Here is a 25,204-nt window from a genome sequence, read left to right as displayed (position 1 = left end):
GCTATTGGAAAACTCCAGATACTAATGAAACTTTTGTAAACCACTTAAGAATTGCAAAAACATGTTGCTTTTCATTCCAGGTATGACATTAATGTCATATAGAGAACCATGTTCAAATATGAGCAAAATACCACCCAAGACTGACTTGTGTTCTTTGCATGTTTAACCAGCTGCAACATAATAACACTCGTACACAACTTTTTCTTCTCTGCAAGCACAACTGGCAACCTCAGAACACCTGTTCTCTCAACCTTTTTTTTCCTTTGCCAGCGCAACCATTGACCTCAAACCAACATCCTGTATCCTACTGAAAGAAACCCACAATAATATATTAATACATTAACAGCGCCATCCTTTGGAATTATATATACATCACAGAGGTTAGGTGACAACACATGTATAAGGGTAAAGTTCGAATGAACTGTGATGTCATCAAACCTCTAAGAAGTGCCTCCTATTGTTCACAATCTGAATTTGTGCAATCATGTAGTTTTATAGTAAATGTTCTTAATAATAAAATATTACTATTCTTGAAGAGCTTGTTTATTGCACATTCCATTGTGGGTATGCATGCACCTTAAGCAGCCTGTTTACCATACAGCACTCTGGTGCTTGCACCTCTATATCTTCCATGCCAGAAAGAAAAATGTAATCCATGGTTCATGTTCCTATTCTCATCTATTGGACTGAAACAGAACTTCTGTGGCCTGTTCCAGACAACACGGTTGACTTACAGCCATTTTCAAAACCTGTCTTTTCTTCATCTTTTCTTCCTTTCTTGCCCTGGGACCCTTTTTAGCATGTTTTTCTGACTTTTCTGTTGTTATTGCTTTTTAAAAATCTGTTCTCTGTCAGTTTTTCACCAACACCTGAGACTCCCTTGGCCTTTACTATTTTTAGCTTCCCTTTCTGAGAAAAGCTTCATTTTTTTCCCTTCTGTTTCACCAAACCTCTCAGTTGACAGGTCTCCCAGGTCACCTGTTTTCAAGACAGGTTTCTGGAGGGACATGACTGTGTCTGCAGTGAACAGACACATGCTAAATACATTTGCTGTTTAGGGAGTCTTTTATCCCTGAGAAATCTGCTATCAAAAGTCATTCATTTCCTGATTCAGGAAGGACCATGAGGCTAGATTCTAGGTTTATCTCCTGGGTAAATCTATAGCGCTAGACATCAACCCTGGAGTGCAGAGGTTGGAGGGGCAGACTCTAGGGGTGAGAGCTGCCTCTCAGAAAGATCCTCTTTTTCATCAGCATCAGAAACATCCTAAATGATCATAGGCTCAGAGATGTCTCCAGAACACAAGATCCTTGTCCCAGCATTCTTTGAGGATGTGTTCTTCACCTTTTCCTTGCCCTTCCAGCTCTGAAACTTTGCAGGCTGTGTGGTTCCTGATATTAAATTCCCAGTACCAATGCTTCATTCTGGACAATCCACTTTTTCAGTGCTTAGGAAGTATCAGGCAGTCCTTTGGCATCTAACTGTCACACATCCAGTGCACTCACATTGACTTCCAATCTGATATCAAATGATTTTGGCAGTGACACTGATTCTTCCCCAAGCCACCACAGATGCAGCTGATGCCACATCTTGGTCAGTGGTTGTAATGAGGTGGACAACCTAGCTCCAGGGATCTGAGAAAAAGCAGACCATTCAAGTGGATGTTCCCTCCGAAGGGCCAGAACTTCTTAGCTTCAAAAAAGAAAAGTTCATAGAGTTCTCCCCCTTTTCACTCTGGAGGTTGGCTGGCCCATTTCCAGTGGTCTTAGACATGATCATAGCTGGTTGTACTATATTTGATCAGCCACTGAAGATTTCCATATCCTCACAAGGCCTCTTTTCTGGTCATTCTGGATTAACTACCAGAGCTGAAGCATAATGGTATGTCAGCTGCAATCTAAGCTCACCACCCAACTGTGGAAGGTCAGTCTGTCTTTTCCAACCCAGTGTTATTTTAAAGTTCTTTAAGGGTATGGTCTAAGTATTCCTTCCCATGCAAGATCCAATTTCTACTAGTCCTAACAGTTCTAACCAGGCCATCATTCAAAAGAATGGCCATCTACTTGCTATTACATCGTGCCATCACTTTGGCAAGAAGGGTAAGTAAAGTCCAAGTACTGATGGCACATCCTTCATATGCAGTAGCTTACCCTGTCAAGGTCTCCCTGTGGATTTGCCCTGAGTTTCTACACAAAATTCTCAGAGTTTCATAGTGTTAGCAGCCTGACTCACTGGTTGTCTTACTAAAATTTTACTCTTAAAGAACTGTGGCATCTGTACATAGGCTTGATGTAAGAACTCCTTCTACTTTAATCTGCAGAGGACTAAGCCTTTCGGGAACTCTGAAGGCTATGTGTTTCCATAACCACAAGATCAAAAAGCATAGAGATTTCTGTGCAAAGACTTTCTAAATGGATCTTGAACTCCATGAAATTGGGCTGAGTTCATTAAGTTTGATTCATTGATTAGAATTTGCTCTACCAGAGCCTAACCTACTTCTTTGGTCTCCCTTCAGGATGTACCTATTCTAGATATACTCTGGTTTCTCTTCAGATCGCATAAATCTTTCACCTTTTACCTATTCTAGATATTTGGAATTTGCAAGTGGCTACCTGGCTCCATAGATGCACCTGGCGCTAGGTATTACACCATCATGAAGACTTCTAGAACATATGCTGTTTGGCAAAGCAGTTCATATAGGACCCTAGGTTCTGCTGGGTGAACAGGTACTGCTTCTGGGTACTGCTTTGGAGATACCCAGAGAGAAGGACTTGAGGAAGAAAGTTACATACCAGTTTGTGTACCAGGATATGTTGTCTGTATACACATTCTGCATCCCATGTTCTGTTCTCTCTTGCTTTGCATGCCTGGCACTCTGGGATGCTGTAGTTGATAGAAAGTTGAAGAACAGGAAGTATGCACTGATGTTTGTGCTTGTAGTGTACAGTACAGCATACAACTCTGAGCTCAAGTGCTTGAGGTGCATGTACAACCACATTGAAATAGGTATATGGGCAACACATTGTGAAGAACTAAGTTGTTTGTAAGTAGCTTCTCTTTCTCACCAGCTTTGAGTATCCCAGTCTCTCTCCTTCTCAATTTATATAAGTTGGTGCCTAATTTTTCTGCCTTCAGAAAGTATTTTGCAAAACCACACACACACACACACACACACACACACACACACACACACACACACACACACACACACAGAGTCTACAGGCATTCAGAGATATTATATAATATAAAACAACATCACATTTATGAAATATTTTAAGCAATATATAATAATAGAAATTTGGTAGGTAGAAAGTTTCTGGACCATAAAACAGCTGAAACTTCCCTTCATAAGAATGGCTGCACCAGTGATCAGTGAGAGCTTCAATATAGCCATAGACATTATAAAAGAGAATTTCAGCTTAGGCCACGAACAGGCATCATGTTTCTGCTACAAGAATCTGTTTTTCCCAGTAGAAGCTACAAGCGTACAAGCGTTCATTAGTTTTTCAGGGGAAAGAAACATGTCCCCTCTGGGGGAGAGATTTTCCAGATGTCGTCCTGGAAGATGTCCTTTGTGAGAGAAACTCTTGCAAGAATTAACGCTTGCTTACTCCCCTGGTATAGTTTTTTTAAAACTATTTATAACCCTTTTGCTTGTGATGATTACCTGAAAAAATAAACAGATGAATTTTTAGCAGGGGTGAGAAGAGACTGAGAAACTCAATGGGGTTTTTTTTGCTGAGGAGGTTTTACAAAGTTCATGTATTTCTGATCAAAGCAGAATATTTGAGAGGAACAACTTGTTAAAATTTCGGGATCAATTGGATGACTCTGATCTAGTATATCCTCTAACATGGGTAAAACTGATGTGGAAGAGGAGAGGACTAGAACTACCAAGATATCAGAGAGTCAGTGTCTTGCCACATGGTTTTCTGCACATAAAGTTCTTGGTTAGAGAACTCTCTGCACTAGTTTGTCTAAATTACATTCTAAGTGTCCAATTGACAGCCTTGTCAAAACTATATTACTAAATCTTATTTTCTATAGTTTATTATAATCAACACTAGTACTAGTTCCTTCAGGTAAGTATAGCGCCCCAGCAAGGGCAGTGCTTGCTTTACACTTGTGTTTGGGACGGTTTTGTACTAAGATTTATTCAGGTAACCTCAGGTAACATTAATTTTTTTGTGTTGCAGGCTACATACCCACATAACTGAATCAATTCGATAGGGGGTAAAAAGAAGTTGCTAAATAATGTGGGGCCTCTGCAGGACATGCTTGGTAATCTGGTGGTAGCACCAGATGACAAAGCTAATCTCTTTAACAGATTCTTTGCTTCCATTTTTCTGAGCAGGGACAGGGACATCTCCCCCACTGGGATTCCAGACGGACCCGGGGGAGGTGCAGCCAGGCCCAGGGTCAGTGAGGACCTAGTCAGGGAACTTCTGGAGGAGCTAGACGTGTTCAAATCAGCAGGTCCTGACGATCTCCACCTCAAAGTGCTTTGGGAACTGGCAGAGGTCATTGCAGGACCCCTGCCACAGCTTTATTAGCACTTGTGGTGCTCAGGTGAGGTTTCTGATGATTGGAAAAGGGCCAATGTGGTCCCCATTTTCAAAAAAGGGAGAAAAGAGGACCCAGGAAACTATAGGCCCATTAGTTTTACCTTGGTCCTGGGTAAGCTCTTTGAGAAAATTATCCGGGAGCACATCTGCAAGGGGCCAGCAGGGGAGTTTATGCTTAGGGGCAATCAACATGGGTTCATTACAGGCAGGTCCTGTCAGACCAACCTGGTGGCCTTCTATGACCACGTCACAAAAATCTTGGATGCAGGTGTCACGGTGGACATAGTCTTCCTGGACTTTAGGAAGGCCTTTGACACAGTCTCTCACCCGATCCTCATTAAAAAATTAGGCGTCTGTGGTGTCGATGCCTACACAGTCAGATGGGCCGCTAATTGGCTGGAGGGCTGCACCCAGGGAGTGGTGGTGGTGGACGGGTCATTTTTGACCTGGAGGGATGTGGGTAGTGGGGTTCCCCAGGGCTTGGTCCTCGGGCCCACACTGTTCAATATCTTCATTGGCGATTTGGACGAGAGGGTGAAAAGCACCTTGTTCAAGTTTGCAGATGACACTAAGATGTGGAGAGAAGTGAGCATACTAGAAGAGAGGGACAGGCTACAACTAGATCTCGACAGGTTACAGAGGTGGGTGGATGAGAATAGGATGGGTTTCCATACAGAGAAGTTCAAGGTAGTACACCTGGGGAGGAAGAACCAGCAGCACACCAACAGGCTGGGGAACTCCCTTCTCATCAGCCCAGAGGCAGAGAAGGATCTTGGAATCACTATTGATTCCAAGATGAACATGGGCCACCAATGTGGGGACACTGTCAGGAAGGCTAACCACACCTTGTCATGCATCCATCTATAAACTCACCACGGAGTTTGGTAGAGACCCTGTTCCCCCTAGTGCCCCCTGGGGTAACAAGGAATAACGGCCACAAATTGTTAGAGAGTAGGTTTAGACTAGATATACAAAGGCACTACTTCACAATCAGGGCAGCTAGGATCTGGAACCAACTTCCAAGGGAAGTGGTGATGGCTCCTACCCTGGGGGTCTTTAAGAGGAGGCTTGATGTCTACCTGGCTGGGGTCATATGAACCAGGTTTTCTCTCCTGCCCAGGGCAGGGGGTCGGACTTGATGATCTACAAGGTCCTTTCTGACCCTACTTCTATGAATCTATGAATCCATAGATGCATCACGAGCAGGTCCAAGGAGGTGATCCTCCCCCTCTATGCAACATTAGTCAGGCCACAGTTGGAGTACCGCGTCCAGTTCTGGGCGCTGCACTTCAGGAGGGATGTGGACAGCATCGAGAGGGTCCAGAGGAGGGCCACTCGCATGATCAGGGGGCAGCAAGGCAGGCCGTACGAAGAGAGGCTACGAGACCTGAACCTGTTCAGCCTTCACAAAAGAAGGCTGAAAGGGGATCTGGTGGCCACCTGTAAACTTGACAAGGGGGACCAGCCGGCAATGGGAGAGTCCCTGTTCCCCCAAGCACTACCAGGGATAACAAGGAGCAAAGGCCATAAGTTGACTGAGAGTAGATTCAGGCTAGATATCAGGAGGCACTACTTCACTGTCAGGGCAGCTAGGAGCTGGGACCAACTTCCAAGGGAAGTGGTGCTTACCTGTACCCTGGGGGTCTTCAAAAGGAGGCTAGACAGCCACCTAGCTGGGGTCATTTGACCCCAGCATCCTTTCCAGCCCATGGCAGGGGGTCGGACTAGATGATCTGCTTAGGTCCCTTCCAACCCTACCGACTATGAAATTAAGGGTCACAATAATTTTTATATATGACACTGATGAACTGTGGCAGAAATGTTAAATTTGAATGTTTCCCATGAATCGGAGGTACATAAGGAATGAGTATCATATTTCAACATTGTGGCTAAGATAATGACTCTGATTAGGAAGGCCAGTGATGATTATGAATGCTAATAAAATAATAAAATCTTGGTGTTCAGATTGCTATTTTTCATATACTTAGCAGCACAAGTGAATGACAGTACCAAATTTTAAGATATTTGTTCTATGGGAAAAGCATCAATATTATAATAGATACAGTGGACATCTTGGACATCCAGTAGAGAGCTTGAAGATAATCTTGAATTGTTGAACTGCAACAAGTATGATATGTTAACATTTTCACACTAAACCTTTATCTTTTAAGTTATCTACCTGTTTGAAGCATTGACTGGGAAACCACTGGGTGATGGAAAGCCTCTTACCCACAAGGTACTTTACCTACTGTATTTACTTTAAAATTACATCTTTATATCAATCTAGATTAAAGAAGGTTTTAAGGTAGTAGGATACTCCATGTGGAACATTTGGACAAGCCTGTCTTTTACATTTACAGCATAAATTAGTATTTGTACACTGTGTTGACATATACAGACATGGAATGCGGATTGACAACCTTGGCTTTATATAAATTGTTCTTACTTATTATAGTATCTCTCATATACCTGAAAGGATCAAAGCAAGAGGCTCGAGAGTTTCAGGAGATTTGCAGGCTGTCATTTGTTACAATAAAACTCATTACCTGAAATCCTTCAAGCTCACTTACAAGCCACTTCATTAGCAAGTGCCACTTTCACACTGAGGTGCCTTGCTTTCAGAAGCGAGAAATGAAGGAATGGCATTTGACTGTAGGTTCAACCCTGTCCTTAGTCTTGCCTTCAGGAATGGTTGAACGAGGAGAGACTTAACATTCTTCTGTCTCTCTGTGGTACAAGAAAGGGCTTTTGACGATTGGCATATGCTAATCAAATCAGGCAGCTTCTGTGGGAGGCACAGGCATTCAAGCTTGTCCTCTTTTTGGCTGCTGCTTGTATTTATGCTCTTTAAAACTATAAATAGACTCACCAAGTGCTGGTACTTTTGCAATATATGGTGGCTATAGTTTACTATTTAAAACTTGTTGGAGATTAACATTTCTGTCAGTAGAGCAAGTAGGAGTGGGCCAGCAGGGTCCCAGCCCTGGGAATGGATTTAGAGGGGACACCAGAGCCCATGCCACTCCAGCAATTGGTGTGTTTGGGGATCTTGCACTGCAGCAGCAACAGTCTATATTGGCACAGTTCATAAACTCTTAGGCAAGAAGGTAAGTGCTTGGTACCACCCTACACCTTACTGCCCAGGTTGCCAAAATTTCTAGGTATGCCTCTCTTTTTGTAATGTTTCTCACTTTTATAAAACAGTTGTGGCACTAAGAAATACAAGAATATTTAAAAACCCTATTTTTATTAGTAACAAAGAACGTTTGATTTTTTTTTTAGTAAATCATCTATTTCTCCTAGATTAATGCACAGAATAAATAAACAAGTGTTTTCTACTTCATTTTAGACAGAGATTGTGGAAATTGCCCTGGACCAAAAGGGGATTACAAATGAAAGGAAAATTGCTTTTATTGATAAAAACAGAGATCTTTATATTACTTCAGTGAAGAGATTTGGAAAAGAACAGAAAATTATCAAAATTGGTAAGAACCAAGCCAAAATCCCATCAGCTTGCATTCTGGCAACAAAATTCATTTTTATTTTCAGCAAGTGTAATGAAATCTCTGTTTCTTTGATCAATTTAAAATTGGATCTAACAAAACATAGGGGAATAGGTTACTGGAAACAATTCTGCTATGGTTCCATGGGAAAGATGAAAGGAAAAATATTGTATTTTTACAATACCATTGTGTTCATCTAACATTTTTTTACATTCAGTTACACTGAATGGGTGGGTAATTTTTATGCTGATTATCAATCAAAGAATTAAATGTTGCCTTTTAAACTGTGAGCAATATATTTGAGTGAACATCCCAGAATGGATTATGGGAAAGTTCCCCTAGATTTATTGGTTCATGCAGTCTGACTTCAGATTAGGATAACATTTTATTGCAAAGTTTTTTCCTCACAGTTTCAAGCATTAAAACTTTTTTTTTTAAGAAAAAGAATCTAAATGCTGTAGAATTTAATGAGGTTGCTTGCCTCTACAGTTTATTCAGCAGCAGTTAAAAAACAATTACTGTTCCCAGAGTTGTGCCTATTGCTGGTAATAAGGGTTGACAGACAAAGCATTTAAAAAATGTAAAAAAATGCTGAGCTGTTATATATTTTCCTATTAAAATGGGAATATAAATGTCAGAAAAAAGTGTAATAGAGAAAATAAATATACTTAAGTTCATAAGAATATATTTTAGCTCATGGGTGTGGATGAAATCCATATAAAAGGGCCTGTTAATGAGAGTTACTTCTATGCATAGCTGTATTTCAAGAACTTTTACATTTTTGCCTATTTAATATATTTTTGAAATGCATAATATTATTTTTATTTTTAAATTAAGGAACAATGGTCCATACTTTGGCTTGGAATGACACCTCTAATATACTTTGTGGACTTCAAGATACTCGTTTTACAGTCTGGTACTATCCCAATACAGTTTATGTAGACAAAGATCTTTTGCCAAAAACACTGTGTGAAAAAGATGCAAGGTAACATGGATTTTAATCAGAATAATGTGACTATATACTTTAAATTCTGTTCTGAATTTTCACTGAAATTGTTCCTGAAATGCAATATTAATTAGCCTGCTTGAAACCAGACCATACCATTCCTACTTTCAAAATTCTTATCTTGTTTAACCTTAGGCATTATCCATTCGGGGCATACTATAAAGCTTTCAAAAATGCATCAGTGGCCATGGACAGACATTATATTTGTAGTGCTATATATGCCCTTGTTGCACTACAAAACTGTGGGTGTACAGACATGCATCCTATCTGTAGTTCTACAAAATTTGCATAAGCACTACAGAAATGTTTCAGTTTTAACAGGAGCTTCTCTGTAGCACCACATTTTGCAACACCTGATGCCTTGGAGGTAGCTTTTCATGAAGTGTTCTGAGTTACAGCGATCCCCTGGACCAAACAGAAGTTCACTTTTGGTTCCAGGGAGAGGAGAATCTAGCTGCGGGCTGTGAGCCCACAACCAGTTTCCCTTAGTAACGGCCCTTCCTCTCTCCTGGCCTGTCCCTGTTTTCAGAATGGGAGGGGGAAAAGGGATCAGAGGGAGCTTGTCCTAGGGGTTCCCCAGCCAGCACTGGAGGGTGGGGCGGGTGAAATGAAGCTTCCCCCCCAAACTTGGCAGGGGAAGGGGAGGACTCCAATACATGCTGAAAAATACTGCAGACCTAACTCCCTCTGCTTCCTTACCCCATCCAATTCTGAAAACAGCAACAGGTTGAGGCAGGACAGATGCAAGTTACAGAAATGCTATTTTTTTAATGTTTTAATTTGAACCCTCATGTAACGAGGGTTCAGATATTCATTCAGTCGGCCATTTTGGGAAGAAAACCCTGCAGCATGCTTATAGGCTCCGTAGTGCTACACTTGCTAGCACCACAGGCGAAAGGGACTTGGGGGTCATGATTAACCACAAGATGAATATGAGCCACCAATGTGATGTTGCAACCGGCAAACAGAGCAAAACTCTGGCCTGCATACATAGGTGCTTCTCCAGCAAATCCCAGGATGTCATCCTCCTGCTGTACTCGGCCTTGGTGAGGCTGCAGCTGGAGTACTGTATCCAATTCTGGGCTCCACAATTTAAAAAGGATGTGGAGAAGCTAGAGAGAGTCCAGAGAAGAGCCACACACATGACCAGAGGGCAGGAAAACAGGCCTTATGATAAGAGGCTGAGAGCTACGGGACTCTTCAGCCTGGAAAAGCGCAGGCTCAGGGAGGACCTGGTGGCTGCCTATAAGCATATAAGGGGTTTGCATCAGGATCTGGGGGAACGTCTTCACCAGAGCATCCCATGGGATGACAGGGTCAAACGGTCACAAACCTCTCCAAGACTGTTTCAGGCTGGACATAAGGACGAACTTCTTTACAGTCCGAGCCCCCAAGACCTAGAACAGACTGCTGCCAGAGATGGTGCAAGCACCTCCTCTGGATTCCTTCAAGAGTCAATTGGACATTTATCTTGCTGGGATCCTGTGTCCCCAGCTGACTTCCTGTCCCTAGGGCAGGGGGCTGGACTCGATGATCATCCGAGGTCCCTTCCAGCCCTAATGTTTATGAAATCTATGACATTTTTTTAAGTGGTCTGCAGCCATGTACTTGTTTGGTCATGACTATAGACTGCTTTCTGTGGCCTGATCAGGGAAAAATTGTCACTTTATGTTCACCCAAAGGGTTTCTTGCTCCGCCGGCATCCCTGATTGTTCTGTTTCCCTGTCCTTCAAAAGTACAGAGGGAAAATTGACTCCATTACAGCCTCCCAGAGAGCAGAGCTGGAGCCTAGCACGGACTGGGGTTTGCAGCTCAATAGGCACAGCAGTTTCCTGTCCCTGGTGGGAAGAGGGCAGGCTACCAGTGAATGGGCTCTGCAAATGTTTTACAAGGTTCTTAAGATGTTTTACAATGAGATTAAACCTTGCCACACCCTAACGAGGTACAGAAGTGGTAGAGGCCATCTACCATAAATGATTTGTCCAAAGATCTAGTGCATGTCTATCCTGCAGTGACAGCATGTCCTGAGTGGGCCATTCCATGTATACCACTGCTATCTGCTTGCACACACATATGCCAACTTCAGAAATATGCCAGAGAAATTCTTCAGGGAACCATCACAGCTACAAGACTGCTACAATTCAGGTAAAAGGGAAGGAACAGCAAAGCAAAGGACCCAGTGGTGGGTGGGTTCTATTTCTTTGTCCTGATATGCTACGAATAAGTCTACACTGCAGTGGTAACGTATCCAAGCCAGGCTGGTCTTGAGCATGCCTCAGCTACCTGGTCTTGTGTGCCTCTTCCAAACCTGGAAATACACTGGTTGAAGGTGTGCTAAACTAATGGTTTGAGATAAACTATAGAGGTGTTTCATGAAGCATCTTCTCTGGCATATTTCTGAAGTTGGAGTATGCAACTAAAATCACATACCCAAAAGTTTCTGTAATGACTTTTCCCTTAGAATTATTACAGTTTAGTTTTCAGCTAATACTTGGTTTTTCAAAACTATTCTACCACTCTTGTTGAATAAGAACTGAAAATACTGCAACCACTCCCATTGCCAGTTATTGCTGTGAATACTCTGACATGCCAGAATATCTAGAAGTTTGGTACCGTATTTTGTATGTTTGGAGCTTAGAAGCTCCAAGCACTAGTCTATACTAACTCTAGTCATTGCTGTGTTCCCATACATACTCAGATGCTTCAAGTAATTGTTATTTCTTTATTAGGGCTGCCAGGATTAAAAATTAAATACATAATGCACAATTGTTTTAGCAATTACAGTGAAAGCTAAACTAACATTTTTCATTTACCCTCTGAAGCAACTCAATTGAAATGCAATACAATAAGAGTCTTGCTGTCCTGATAGTAGGACAAAACCTCTGACCTCGTACTGCAGTTACTGGAAACATGAGGGGTATATTTCCCAATTCTTAGCCTTCCTGTTCCACACTACTAGCTACTCAGTCTTTTCTCCATCGTCATCATGCTGCATTTTCTTGTATGCTTCTCTTGCTTTGACTCAGCCTCCAGCTCTTCCATGAATCTAGGGTAATGCAGTGTTAGGTTCATTGCAATATATTATATTTTGCAGACTATTAATTAAATAATGAACTAATTTAAATAGTAACAAATGCTTTTTAAAGGAATGTTCAACATAAATACAAAACCTTGAGTTTTAATCACATTTCTTGCATTTTATCTGAAAATAGTTTTGAAAAACATAGTTAATGGATATGTTAAACATTCTGACTTGTAACTAGAAATATCAAAGATTTTATCTGAAAAAAATTGTGGTCACCTTAGTATAACGTTGGTTTATTATTGTTCTAGTGCAGCATAGTGGTATTTTCTACAACCTGGGAGATGATGTCTACCAATATAATAATAAACATAATACTCTTATAGTCCTGTCTTTGGCATATAATTACACTCATGCTCTGGAAAGTACACCTTATTTCATAATTTAATTTAGCAGAGCCAAGATAATTTTACCTGTATCTATATATATACTAACACTACTTGTATGTGTAAGTCCAGCATATGCAGAGATACCCAATTGGTATTTGCACTTTTAGCCAATGATTGCATTTGATAGGTTGCATAATCAATTTTGATTGCAGGTCACTCTCTTTAAAAATCTGACCCTGTTTTCATTTTTAAACTGTACTACATATACTTTAGCAGTTGAATGTTAATGTTTCCATTTAGTTCAAAAGTAAAAGAAGTTTACAATATAATAATTATTAACTAATTTTAAAACCACCAGTTGCTTTAAATTGTTATTTTTTAGCATGAAGGATTATAAAATGTACTTTATCTGCATTTCTTTCAACAGTGAATTTAGCAAAAATCCCCAGATTGTACGTTTTGTGGGAAATCAAGTAACAATTAGAAGAGCTGATGGCTCACTTATTCATCTCAACGTATCACCTTATCCAGCTATTCTTCATGAATACATTAGCAATTCAAAATGGGCAGATGCAGTCAGATTGTGTCGATTTGTTAAGGTAATTCTTAATAATATATGGTACAATTACAACTGTTTGTTTTTCATTTACATTTTTAAGGACTATTTTATGGGAATGGTAATTATATAAGAAAATGCTATAAATTAGTGTCTTTCTTCAAGTAGTTTGTTTACTGCATAGTTTTTCCTTTTTATTTTAGAGATGATATTGAAAAAACTTACAAAGTGATGTATTTTACTCAGCTATTCACTTACTATAGCTATCCAGCATGGGAAAGTTACTAATGAACATAATTCTTTTCAGAACTGAACTTTACACAGTTGATATTATAAAAATGCTTTGTGACCCCCATACAGTTGCCTAATATTGTAGAGTAGCATATCTTTTTTACATTTCTTTTCTTTCATTTTCTTTTTCATTACTTTCTGCTAATTTAGACAACAACAATGGATGAGGTGAGTTTGGTAGTCTTGTGTGTTTACATGTACATGTACAAAAGAATATATATTATCATGATTTAAAATTGATACTGTGTCTTAAAACTACGGTGAAGCCTGGTTAATTAATCACTGGGATAACTTGTCACTATGGTCTTACTAGTCAGTGCCCTAAATCCCTGCTAGAATCCTGTTGATCTGTGTACAAAACACTTTGATTAAATCATTATTCATCAAGCAGTTTGTAAGTCAGTTTGTGGGTCAATTTGCCACTCCCTCTTTGAAGGGGAGCCTTTGCTCTTTCTTTAATAAAGAGTAGCTAACCTACATATATTTAGTGTAAATAGCAAAAACTCAGGAGTTAGAGCAATACTTAAGCCACGTGCTTAACTAGAGTTCTGAGCAAAGGGGAGTTTGCTAGGGAGTTTGCCTGGAAACTGTTTCTCACCTTCCTTCACTGTAAGCTTGGTGAGAGGAAGCAGGGAAAAGGGAATCTTTTGGGACCAAGAAGCAGAGTACAGGCTGGCTTACAGGGGAGCTTGCTACAGAAGGTTTGCTTGAAAAGAGGGACAGGAAGAGAGAGGCAATGGTTTAAGAGACCTAGAGAAGTGGCTGGAAGATGTCGCAATGCCAAAGCCGTTGCCACTGCCAACTTTTCCTCTGCTTGCACCAATGGGCGACTGGTGTCTCCCGAATCTGGGGGCGGGGGGCACCAGATCACTGATGGGGGGGCCCCCCAGAGGCTGATCGCCAAGTGCAAAAGCACCAGTGGCAAAACCAGAAGTGCACTTCTGCTGACATTTCTGGTTTTGCAGCTGGTGTTTCCAGGGGGTGCACAGCAATCTCAGGGGTTGCACATGCACCCGCGTGCACCCCCTACACATCGCCAATGCTTGCACCTGTCAGGTGCCTGTCCAGGAAGTGCTGCTCTCTGTTGAGGCTTCTACCCAGGTCCTGGCTTGGTGCTGTGGTGACTGTGGCTTGCAGGTTCCTCCCAGTGACAGCCATGTTAGGGGAGTGCCTGTGATGTTAGTGGCATCCCCTAATAGTGTTCTTCAGGGATCAGGCAAGCGAGTTACAGGAGGTGGCAAGGCTCTGAAGCATCCTCTGCCATGAAAACTTCATTGATTCATTGCTGAAGGAGACCTCCAGAAATGTGGAGGAAGAACTGCCAGAGGCAGTGCTAGAGAAGGAAGAGGACATGGACTTCCAGGAAGATGGAAGTTGGAAGCTTGTGACCTCTGGCAGCAAGCAGGAATCTTCATCTCCAGCTGTAACAGTTTGCTTAGAGAACAGGTATGGAGCCCTAGCAACAGAGGAGGAGGAGCATGTTCTGTTGGTGGAGGCAGCCAGACCAGGCATCCCCAAGGTTGGGAAGATCAAGACCACTACCACCAAAAGGAAATGATGAGTGATGGTGGTGGTTGGAGACTCCCTTCTGTGGGGGATGGAGGCATCCATTTGTTGGCCTGACCTGTTGTCTCTGGAGTTCTACTGCTTGCCAAGAGCCCGGATCCAAAATGTCACGGAAGGATTACCAAGAAGGATTGCCTTGTATGATGAGATGACTGACTTTGTGAATGCTGGGAGAGCAGTGGACATGATATACTTTGACTTTAGCAAGGCTTTTGATACAGTCTCCCACAACGTTCTTGTAAGCAAGTTAAGGAAGTATGGATTGAATGAATGGTTTGTAGATGAATTGAAACACGGTTGGATTGTAGGTCTCAGAGGGCGGCAGCTGGTATCAAGTGAAGTGCCCCAGGGGTCAGTCTTGGGGTTTGTCTTGTTCTGTAACTTCATTTGAGCATACAACGATTCTGTCCCAAGTGCAGGACTTTGTTCTTGGCTAACTACAAAATAGCTAACTACACAACATTAGTCACTTATGGATAATCAGTCACCATTACCTATCCATTTGGAGTGATGAATTAATCAGATTTTCCTGTGTTTCTGTAATACAGTAAAAGCTCCATAAACCGGCACCTTACAAGCCGGCATGTTCTATTAACCAGCATGCCAGCTTGTAAGGTAAAGTGAAACTGGAAGTGCCCACTGTGGCACTTCCAGTTTCTCTGAGCCCCCATGGCCTGGGACAAAGCAGCCTGCATGGGGCCCACAGGGCACAACAGGCTGCACGGGGCCCACCTCCCTGTCCCTCAGGGCCCACAGAGCCCAAAGGGAAGGGTGGCAATGCCGCGGGAGGGGCAGCAACGCCCCGGATGCGGCAGGAGAAGCGGCGGCCTGAACAGGCAAAGACGCCTGTTTGGGCTGCTCAGTTAACCAGCATATTTTGTTATCCGGCACCCCCCATTCCCCATGGGTGCCAGATAACAAAGCTTTTACTGTATTTGGATAAATAAATAGGCCTATAAATTTTAGATATAGATATAGCTAGATATCTATATATAGATAGATATAGAGGGTTAGATATCTATATGGATATCTATATATATAAAATTTAAAAAAATCTAAGTCACCATTTGCTTTGGTATTTATACTGAGTTTTCTTCCAATATTTGGTGGTTATAGCTTTAAATACAGTGATTAATTAAATGACTTTGTATAATTTCAGTGCACCCCTTACCATCTGCCTTTCTCTTGAAATGTTTTAAAATCAGTATAAATCATGAGCATATATAAGCCATTTATTATAAGTGGTAAATTTTTAAATATTCTTTCCCTATATATGTACATTTTCTAAAAGCTTTTTTCATGTAATTATAGTTTCTTAATCATATAGGCTTTTGATATTCATGATTTCTTGCAGCTGTTTACTATATTTGCACTGCACATATCCAGTGAGTTTAGGGGTAGTTAAGCATTAGGACTAATTTAAAAGAGAAATTGTTTAAAAGTTTCAGAGCTTTTTTCATCCCCTTTCTGACTGTCTTTTCTTACCTTCCTGCTCCCTTTCATCATCTTTCCTTACCTGCTCCCACCTGCTTACAAACCTGTCAGGAATAATACAGTTTTATTTACATTGCATTTCAAAAGTTGATTGGAGGCATACGTTTGAGCAGTTTTCTGAGTGAAGAGACATTTAGGGCAAATACTGAGAGATCTTGCAGGGGAAATTCCAAGAAAGAGGGAAATTCTGATACAAGCACAGACAGACATTTAAATTTGTTCTTGTTTAAGTTAATAATAAAGAAATGATTTAGGAAGAGTGTAAGGCCCAAGTCTTGGAGACACGAGGGTTAGCTTTATGCACCCTAGTGAACTCAGCATGACTCGTTTATAAAGTTACATGCCAAAGCATCAATGATCTAGACAGACTAGTTTGGATATACCTAGCATATGTGTTTACCGTACTTTAAGTAGGTAGGATTTTCATGTTGCTTATAAGGGCCTGTCCACACTATGGTAAACAATGCATTTTAAAATTGTGTTAACAAATCTATTTTAATTAAGATTTAAAACAACAGCAACTTCTTGGGTATTTCTGTTTCATTTAAATATGAGATTATAAGATTATAAGAACAAGAGTTGAGAGATTTTCATATTTGTCATTTACAGAGACATAGGCATACAATTATGCAAATCTATGCTCTGTAGTTGGCTGTAAATCAGTATTAGCTCATCACAGCATAGGAATTTTTGTATTGGGTAGTAACTGAGAAATAATGAAACGATTGTACTAGTGAGACATCCAGAACCAGTGTGTAGGGAACTGAGAAAACTTATACACTTATGTACCCGTGCATAATTTTCACCAGGTGAACATCCTCCCTGAACTCTTTGAGAGAACTGTGTTTCATTATAATATAGAATTTAAGAAATTTTAGGGCTTTTATTTTGTTTTAATTTTAGGATCAAACAATGTGGGCATGTTTAGCTGCAATGGCAGTTGCTAACCAGGACATGACAACAGCAGAAATAGCCTACGCAGCAATTGGTGAGGTAAGTAGTTGGGGTTTAACTATTCTTAGCTAACTGATTGCAATGCAGATTTAGTTAGTTTATTTCGTTAGTTAAACTGTCACACTTTTTTGTAACAGATTGACAAAGTTCAGTACATTAATTCAATCAAAGATCTTCCATCAAAAGAATCAAGGATGGCTCATATACTGCTTTTCAGTGGAAATATACAAGATGCTGAAACCTTGCTTCTACAAGCTGGCCTTATTTATCAAGCTATTCAAGTCAACATTAATCTTTACAACTGGAATAGGTAGTATTTCTCTCAAACTGCTGCTGTTAGTGTAAATAATCTCACTGAGGTGACAATTTAAATATTTAAAACATTAATAATTTTTCTCTACAGTTGCCAAGATCTTGAATTAAATCATATATCAGTAGTCAGTAAAGAAATAAATGATTATAATGCTAGATTTCTTGTTTTTAAAGTGAGTATTATTTCTGTAGTTAAGGGAATATGCCAGTGTTTCTACCCCTTCATGTTGTAACTATCTACAGTACCTTCAGAGATGCTTTTTAAAGGCATTTTAACTTTTTCATAATTAGGGAGAGAAAAAATGAGTCATCAGTAAAAATTTATGATTTATGTGGGTCTCCAAAAATTAAAGATGTTTTGAAATACCTTGCTTAAAGCAGGTATATGGCTTCACTAGCTGGTATCATGTCTTTGGGAGAGAAAATATGAGTTACAGGAGTGTTTGAGGTTTACATGTTCAACAGACCCTTTAAAAACTGGTGCTTCTATCAGAAGGCAAAGAGTCTCTAGAGGGTTTGTTCTCCTCATTCTAATTGCCTGATGGTGAGAACAAAAAGCCCACAGGAGTAGGGAAAGTTTCCAACTTCTCCTGTCACCACAAAAAGCTCCTGCTTCTAGCTGAGGGTGCATGGGAAAGACTGTGTACAGCCTGCCCACCCATTTGGCTGCTTGTGGTCTTCCTGCCCACTGCCACCACTTACCTTCAGCTCTGGCTTCAGCCCCTACCAGCCTGGAGCTGGATCTGGAACTGCACCTACCGCAGAAGGTAGGTGGCAGGGGGGCAGGGTGTGAGAGGGGCAAGCATTGCAGGCAGACAGGCAACAGGGGGTCAGGAATAGGCATGGGGAGCCAAGGGGTGGGGGAGAAGCGGGTAGGAGATATGGTGGGGATAAGTGGTGGGGGAGCAGGCACAAGCATGGAGCTGGACCCAGGCAGATCAGAAAAGGGCAGCCACAGAGGTCTGGCTGCTTTTCTTACCATAGCAGTGGAGGGGTGGGGGTTATGAATGTAAGATGACCCTCTAATAATAATATTCTATGCATGGAAACTCTTAATAAATTTATAATTTTCCATATATAGAATCTAATTATTGGAGGGCCATCTTAAATTTGAAGTAGTCTGGAATTCGGGTAAATAAGATACTTAAAAGAAGGTAGAACAAGGGACTTTTAAACCACTTTTCAATCCGAATTTGTAAATGTACTTTCTAGGAAAAAAATAAGCAATTGTAGTAGGTTGGTAAATTGCTATGTTCAGAATTTCATTTGCGTATTTTATAGTAATTTAGAAAATATTGTCACAATGAATATAGTACAAATATTGATAAGTATTCTATCCCACTCAACTAATCAGATTTTTTTTATCTGGCAAGCACATTATCAGTCTGATTTTGGTAGTGTTGCCAAAAATATCTCACCTGGAAAAATGTTTGAACTACCCATTTCTAAGCTTTTACAATTATTTTTATATCACTTAGAAATTATGCCCCGATTTACAATTTATTGTTGCAGTTGCTGAGCCTTCCCATCTTCAAATCTTTAAAAGTGCTGACTTGTATATGCTATATGTATAGTGATGCTATTCAAGAGCCAAGAGATTCTTTTTTATTCATTGCAATAATTAATTAATTAATTCTTGACTCTTTCATAGTGATATGATTATAATCAACAGTAAAAGAGATTTTTTTTTCAATTTCTGTTTTTAATAAAGTTTCCTGTTGTCATGTGTCCATAATAGGCTTAGACAATGTACAGAAATAAAATGTTAGTTGTCATAATGAGCAACATAAAATACACTGTCCTTTTCAGAGAAGTTGGCTACTTTCCACCACCTTTTATTAATACTAATGCAAAAATGCTTGGCACTTTGCTTCAGGAGGATCTGTCTATCACTGTAAAGCATATCTTTTTAGAAAGCCAAAGAGACTATAGCTATGCCAGTATGTTGATACAATATGACAAGCCCATTTTTATTTGATTTTAGGGCACTAGAACTAGCGGTAAAACACAAGACACATGTTGATACAGTTCTGGCTTATCGACAGAAGTTCCTGGAAGATTTTGGTAAAAAAGAAACTAGTAAACAATTTTTACAGTATGCTGAAGGTGTAAGTATTCTCTGGGGAATTTTATCCTACACTTTCAGAAGGTCAGCTTACTTTTTGTAGTTACAAAATTGTGCATGCAAGAAAAAGTGTGTGCACATTGATGTCTTTCAATTCAGTGTAGAGCCAAATCTTTGTTGTTACACATTGATGTATCTGACTTTGGGTATAGATTAATAGTTTAATTCATAACTGGTAACATTTGTGGACAATATTTACTAGAGGACATAAAACGTGTGTGCGCAAATTTTGAAACTTGCAGGGATTGTGCAAATGCAAGAATAAACAGGAAGTTAGTCCTGAGTTTGGTGATTATTGCACAGATATTAACAGTGATTAATCTCTAAGGGTATCCAGAAAAAAAATAACAACCAGTCTTGAACTGTTACATTCTATATGATAAATACATTAATAAAATAGATTTCATAGGTATACAACTTTATAGAATCCCTATAATTCCTATTCAGAATTACGGTAGATCACATTAGTTGAAAACAAAGATATTAACCTCATTTGGTTGGTTGATTAGCATTTTGTATGTTCTTAAAGGCTAAGAAGGAACAATTTTGATCATGTGCTAGAAGCAGGCATCTTCACGTATCTTCAGCATATTTTTATATCTGGGATGGATGTACCAATGGTACAAACTGTAACAGTGGGACCTTTTAATAGCAGTGTTCTTTGAAGTGTGTTCCTGACCCCTCCTGCCACTTCCTGACTGCTCCTGAATGTCCTGAGTGTGAGGTTATAAATGGGGTTCAGGTCATCTGACCACTTCAGTTCCTTCCAACTACTGTGTCCAATGGATCGCATATCAGGTCCAGGCTCTTGACTCCAGGTCCTTTGTTTGGATAGTGCCATTTTATTAGTGTGCTTAGCTTTCTATGGTAATTAGCTTTTGGCATTTAAGGGTGATGTATTAATTAAAAAAACAAGCAAGCAAGCAAGTGTAAGATACCTAGCTGGCTGGGAGATTCACCTCTCCTCCAGATAATTCAGTCTGTAGTACCTTCACTTCAAGAACTCAGAAAGAGCAATAGAACAGATTTCACACACTGCTGCTGCAAGAGGTTCTAGCAGTCAGGGCCTCCTAATCCAGTACATCTTGTGGATGAGTGTGCATAGACCTGGGGGGAAGAGAAAAGAGACCACTGAAACAGATGGCTTTAAGTTCCAAGCACTAAGAAACCTCTTATAACTAAAAATGATTCTGAACTTTTGAATCTATTGAGAATCAGGCCCACCATGATAGTCATAAACTCTGTGAGGAGACGTTAACACCCCCAAACCTAGTTCTGAGAAGCTTAGGAAGTTCCAAGCAAAAATCTAATTTGCACATTTTGTGCCAAAAACTGTTCAGTTACCATAAGGTATTGTCATACTAAAAATAATGTCTTTGGACAAAGATGGCTGTATTTGCAAAAATCATACCTAGAGGAACAGAGAAAAATAGCTAATGTGCTTATCTCTGAAGACCAGCTTGTTGCAAGGCTAGAAAAGGTCAATCTTACTACACAAGAAAAGATTCCTTTTGTAGGGGCAATTTGGCTTGCAGAATGGTACAGCTTTTCTGTCAGAAAGCCACTGCCAGGTCCCACATCAAAGAGTGATATCCTTTCTCAGATTAATGGACCTTATCAGAAGGTTGTGCCCACATTCCTGCTGTGACTTAAAACAGGAGGTTCCTGGCTAGAGGGTCTTGCCCCTCTGCTCAGGGTCAGATTGATCACGATATTTGGGGTCAGGAAATAATTTTACCCCATGGTGAAATTGGTATGGACTGTGGTGGTTTTTGCCTTCCTTTGTAGTGGGGGGGTATGGTCCTCTTCCTTGGATCTCTTGAGTGTATTTTAACAACCTTTGCATCAGCAGGACATTGGCTGCTGTGGTCCCCCTGCTTTACATGTAGCAGGTTCAGGTGTTATATCTTGTAGATGTGTCAGGGCTGATTGTGTAGTTTGCCTGATAGTTTAGGTAATGGATTTGTATAGGATGTTTTAAATAAGGATGATCCTTCCTCAGGTGGGGGGTTAGGCTAGATGACCTATGGAGATCCCTTTCAGCCTGCCTTCTCTGATTCTACAACCTCAATTTTGTATGTAATATCTTGTGCTGTGATGCATTCCTAATCATATTGATGATATCTTTTAGGCACCCATTCCACTTAGAATAATCTGCAGGATTGCAATGTAGAACTCCATAGAGGTGTTTATAAAACTCCTTTTTGGACTGCATCTATGTCTGAGGTTTAATTTGACTAAGTAATACTTTGGTCCTTTTTTTTATTGAAGGGAAGTATTGTTTATTAAAATACCCCAAGAGTCGGAACATGCAGAAGATACTTGTAACCAGTGTTCTTTAAGATGTACTTTGTGTATCCTTGCTGGTTGCTCATCTTCCTATGTTCCTAAGAGTCTAATTATAATCTCAGACTTGCAGGCAGAAGTGGTAGGAACTGTAGCCAAACTTCACCCTCAAAATATTCAGGAATAGAGAAAAGAGTGTCAGGGAGCAGGTCATGGGCATTGATATCAGAAGTTCCACTGACACATTCCAGAAGTGTAAATATGCATAGTACATAGATTTCATAAATGTATAGGTTCAGAAGGGACCTATTATATCATCGAGTCTGACCCCCTGCTCTGGGTAGCAAAGAGCGCTGGGGAGAAGTAACTCCAGCCAGATGCTTGTCAAATCTCCTTTTGAACACCTCCAAGGTAGGATAAAGCACCACCTCCCTTGGAAGCCCATTCCATACTTTGGCAATCCTTACCATAAAGAATTTCTTCCAGATGTCCAATCTAAATCTACTGTCAGTTTATGGTCATTGTTTCTAGTAACCCCAAGGGGCACCCTGGTAAACAGAGTACCCCCTATTCCCTGCTGACCCCACCTCAATGAGTTTGTAGACAGCAACAAGATCACCTCTCAGCCTTCTTTTGCAGAGACTGAAGAGATTCAGGTCCCTCAATCTGTCATCATAGGATCTTACCTACAGGCTCTCAGCCATACGAGTAGCCCTCCACTGAACCCTTTCCAGGTTATCCGCATCCCTCTTGAAGTGTGGCACCCAAAACTGGACACAGTACTCCAGTTGTGGCCTCATCAATGCCGCATAGAGGGGAAGTATCACCTCCCTAGACCTGCTCGTGATGCACCTACTAATGCAAGACAGAGTGCGGTTAGCCTTACTTACTACCTTGTAACACTGGCGACTCATGTTCATTTTTGCATCGACTATGACTCCAAGATCCCTTTCCACTGCTGTGCTACTTAGAACGGTACTTTCCAGTCTATAGGTGTACTGGTGACTCTTTCTCCCAGGTGTAGCACTTTGCACTTATCTTTGTTAAATTGCATCATATTCTAATCCATCCATTTCCCCAGACTGTCCAAATCCGCCTGAATTTGCTCCCTACCCTCTAGTGTGTTTACTATACCACATAGTTTGGTGTCATCTGCAAATTTGGACACGGTGCTTTCTACACCTTCATCCAAATCACTGATGAAGATATTGAACAGTATAGTCCAAGGACAGGGCCTTGGGGGACACCACTGCCCACGTCTCTCCAGTTAGAAATGAACCCATCCACCACCACTCTGTCTGCGTCCCATAAGCCAATTTTCCACCCACCTGACTGTGAAAAAATCCGTGTCACAGCTACTTAGTTTACTTATAAGAATTGGGTGTGACATTGTGTCAAAAGCCTTTTTTAAAATCCAAGTAAATAACATCTACCTCTACTCCTGCATCTGAGCACTTTGTAAGCTAGTCGTAAAAAGAGACCAGGTTAGTCAGGCAAGATCTGCCTGCTATAAACCCATGCTGGTTGCCTCTTAGCATAGTGTTACCTGCTGGACCCCACAAATGTGATCCTTAATGATTTTTTTCTAAGGTCTTGCCAAGAATAAGGTAAGGCTAACCAGCCCATAGTTACCACGGTCCTCCTTCCTCTCCTTCTTGAAAATAGTGACCACATTGTCCCTTTTCCAGTCTTCTGGGACCTGTCCTGAGTGCCATGAATGCTCAAATAGTTGCGCCAGTGGTTTGGCTATGACACTGGTCAATTCCTTTAGTACCCTTGGGTGAAGATCATCAGGGCCTGTCAACTTAAATATGTCCAACCCCTCCAAGTGCCCCTTCACCAAATCAGCACTAACTGTTGGTTGACTGGTATCTTTCTCAAGCCAGACTAAAGTCTGGTTGGGCGGTGTGTTTGTATCCATGACCAGGAACACAGATGGAAAGAAATTGTTTAAGAGTTCAGCTTTGTCCATCCTATCTGTTACGAGTTGCCCTAGTCCATCCTGTAGTGGCCCTATGTTACCCTGCACCTTCTTCCTGCTCCCTATGTACTTAAAGAAGGACTTTTTGTTACCCTTAATCTTTGTTGCCAGCCTAAGTTCTGTTTCTGCTTTGGCCTTCCTCACTGCTTCCCTGCAAGTGTGAGCCAAGCACGTACACTCCTCCTTGGTGGCTGTCTGCTGCTTCCATCACCTGTAAGCCTCTCTTTTCCCCTGTAGGCTCTCCTGGATTTCCCTGCTCAGCCAAGAGGGTTTCTTGGCTCTTTTGCCTCCCTTATATGTACTGAGATGGTAGCCCTCTGTGCCAGCAGGATCAGTCCCTTGAGGAACTTCCACCCTTCCTGGACTCCCATGTCACCCAATGTTATTACCCCTCAGTCCTACTCTAACTAATCTCCTGAGCTTGTTGAAGTTGGCCTTCCAGAAGTTTAGCACTTCTGCCCTACTAGTTATCTTTCCCACCTTAAGACACATAGTGAATCCTATCAACAGGTGGTCACTATCTCCTAGGTTACCTTGTACCTGCAGATCCCCCACCAAGTCTTCCCCTGTGGCCAGCACCAAGTCAAGTAAGGTATTTAGCTAGTGGGACTGCATACCTCCTGTGTTAGGTGCAAGTCCTTACATCTCTAAGAACTCCAGTTACAGCTGAATAACCTTTATTTTAGGTTCTGCTGGGGTTCAAGCCCAGAAGAGTAACCGTGGAACATTGTTGATCAAGCAAAAAAAATGTCATGTGCATTATAAGACTTGAATGCGAATCATATCTATAGACCAAAACGTTACTTGCGACTGACTGTTTGTACCACATTGCACGTATTGGATGCACAATGGTAATATTAATCAGGAGTACATGACAGTTGGGCTGCTGAATTATGAATACAGCGAGAAACACAAGTGGCAGATATTCGAATACCAGTACCAAATTCATTACACTGATCTGATTTAGAGGTATTCGTTTTTTGAAATAGGAGTATTGAGAATGCAGCCCATTGTGGGCCAGCATTATAACTACTAGGCATCAGTTAAAATCAGTTTTATCATAATGGCATTCTGATGTTCCAGTCATGTGCAACAATATAAAAATATAGATAATTTGAAAAAAATTACCTGTGTCAAGTGTTGTGAAACTGAAT

The 25,204-nt window shown here is 40.9% G+C and overlaps 2 protein-coding genes across 9 annotated transcripts in view; one reads left to right on the top strand and one right to left on the bottom strand.

Moving 5' to 3' along the window:
• IFT80 (intraflagellar transport 80) overlaps positions 1–25,204 on the top strand; it is a 155,278-nt gene that overhangs the window by 127,416 nt on the left and 2,658 nt on the right. For both annotated transcript variants that reach the window (XM_059731095.1, XM_059731094.1), the window contains exons 14-20: positions 6,737–6,801; positions 7,915–8,050; positions 8,906–9,053; positions 12,913–13,084; positions 17,296–17,385; positions 17,484–17,656; positions 19,643–19,766. In XM_059731095.1, the coding sequence (XP_059587078.1) occupies positions 6,737–6,801; positions 7,915–8,050; positions 8,906–9,053; positions 12,913–13,084; positions 17,296–17,385; positions 17,484–17,656; positions 19,643–19,766 (908 nt within the window). The remainder of the gene's footprint in view (positions 1–6,736; positions 6,802–7,914; positions 8,051–8,905; positions 9,054–12,912; positions 13,085–17,295; positions 17,386–17,483; positions 17,657–19,642; positions 19,767–25,204) is intronic.
• Positions 11,783–25,204, bottom strand: part of C7H3orf80 (chromosome 7 C3orf80 homolog) — a 53,417-nt gene continuing 39,995 nt past the window's right edge. For 3 of the 7 annotated variants that reach the window (XM_059731097.1, XM_059731096.1, XM_059731098.1), the window contains 3 exons: positions 22,756–22,924; positions 20,722–20,890; positions 11,783–12,120 (listed from right to left, as the gene is read on the bottom strand). The gene's annotated coding sequence lies outside the window, so the exon portion shown is untranslated. The remainder of the gene's footprint in view (positions 12,121–20,721; positions 20,891–22,755; positions 22,925–25,204) is intronic. The other 4 variants (XM_019491660.2, XM_019491659.2, XM_059731099.1 and 1 more) reach the window with 3 other exon arrangements.

The sequence above is a fragment of the Alligator mississippiensis genome, chromosome 7 (genome assembly GCF_030867095.1).
Source record: "Alligator mississippiensis isolate rAllMis1 chromosome 7, rAllMis1, whole genome shotgun sequence".
NCBI lineage: Eukaryota > Metazoa > Chordata > Crocodylia > Alligatoridae > Alligator > Alligator mississippiensis.
Note: the sequence above shows the minus strand (reverse complement) of the source record. Positions and strands in the feature narration are given on the sequence as shown.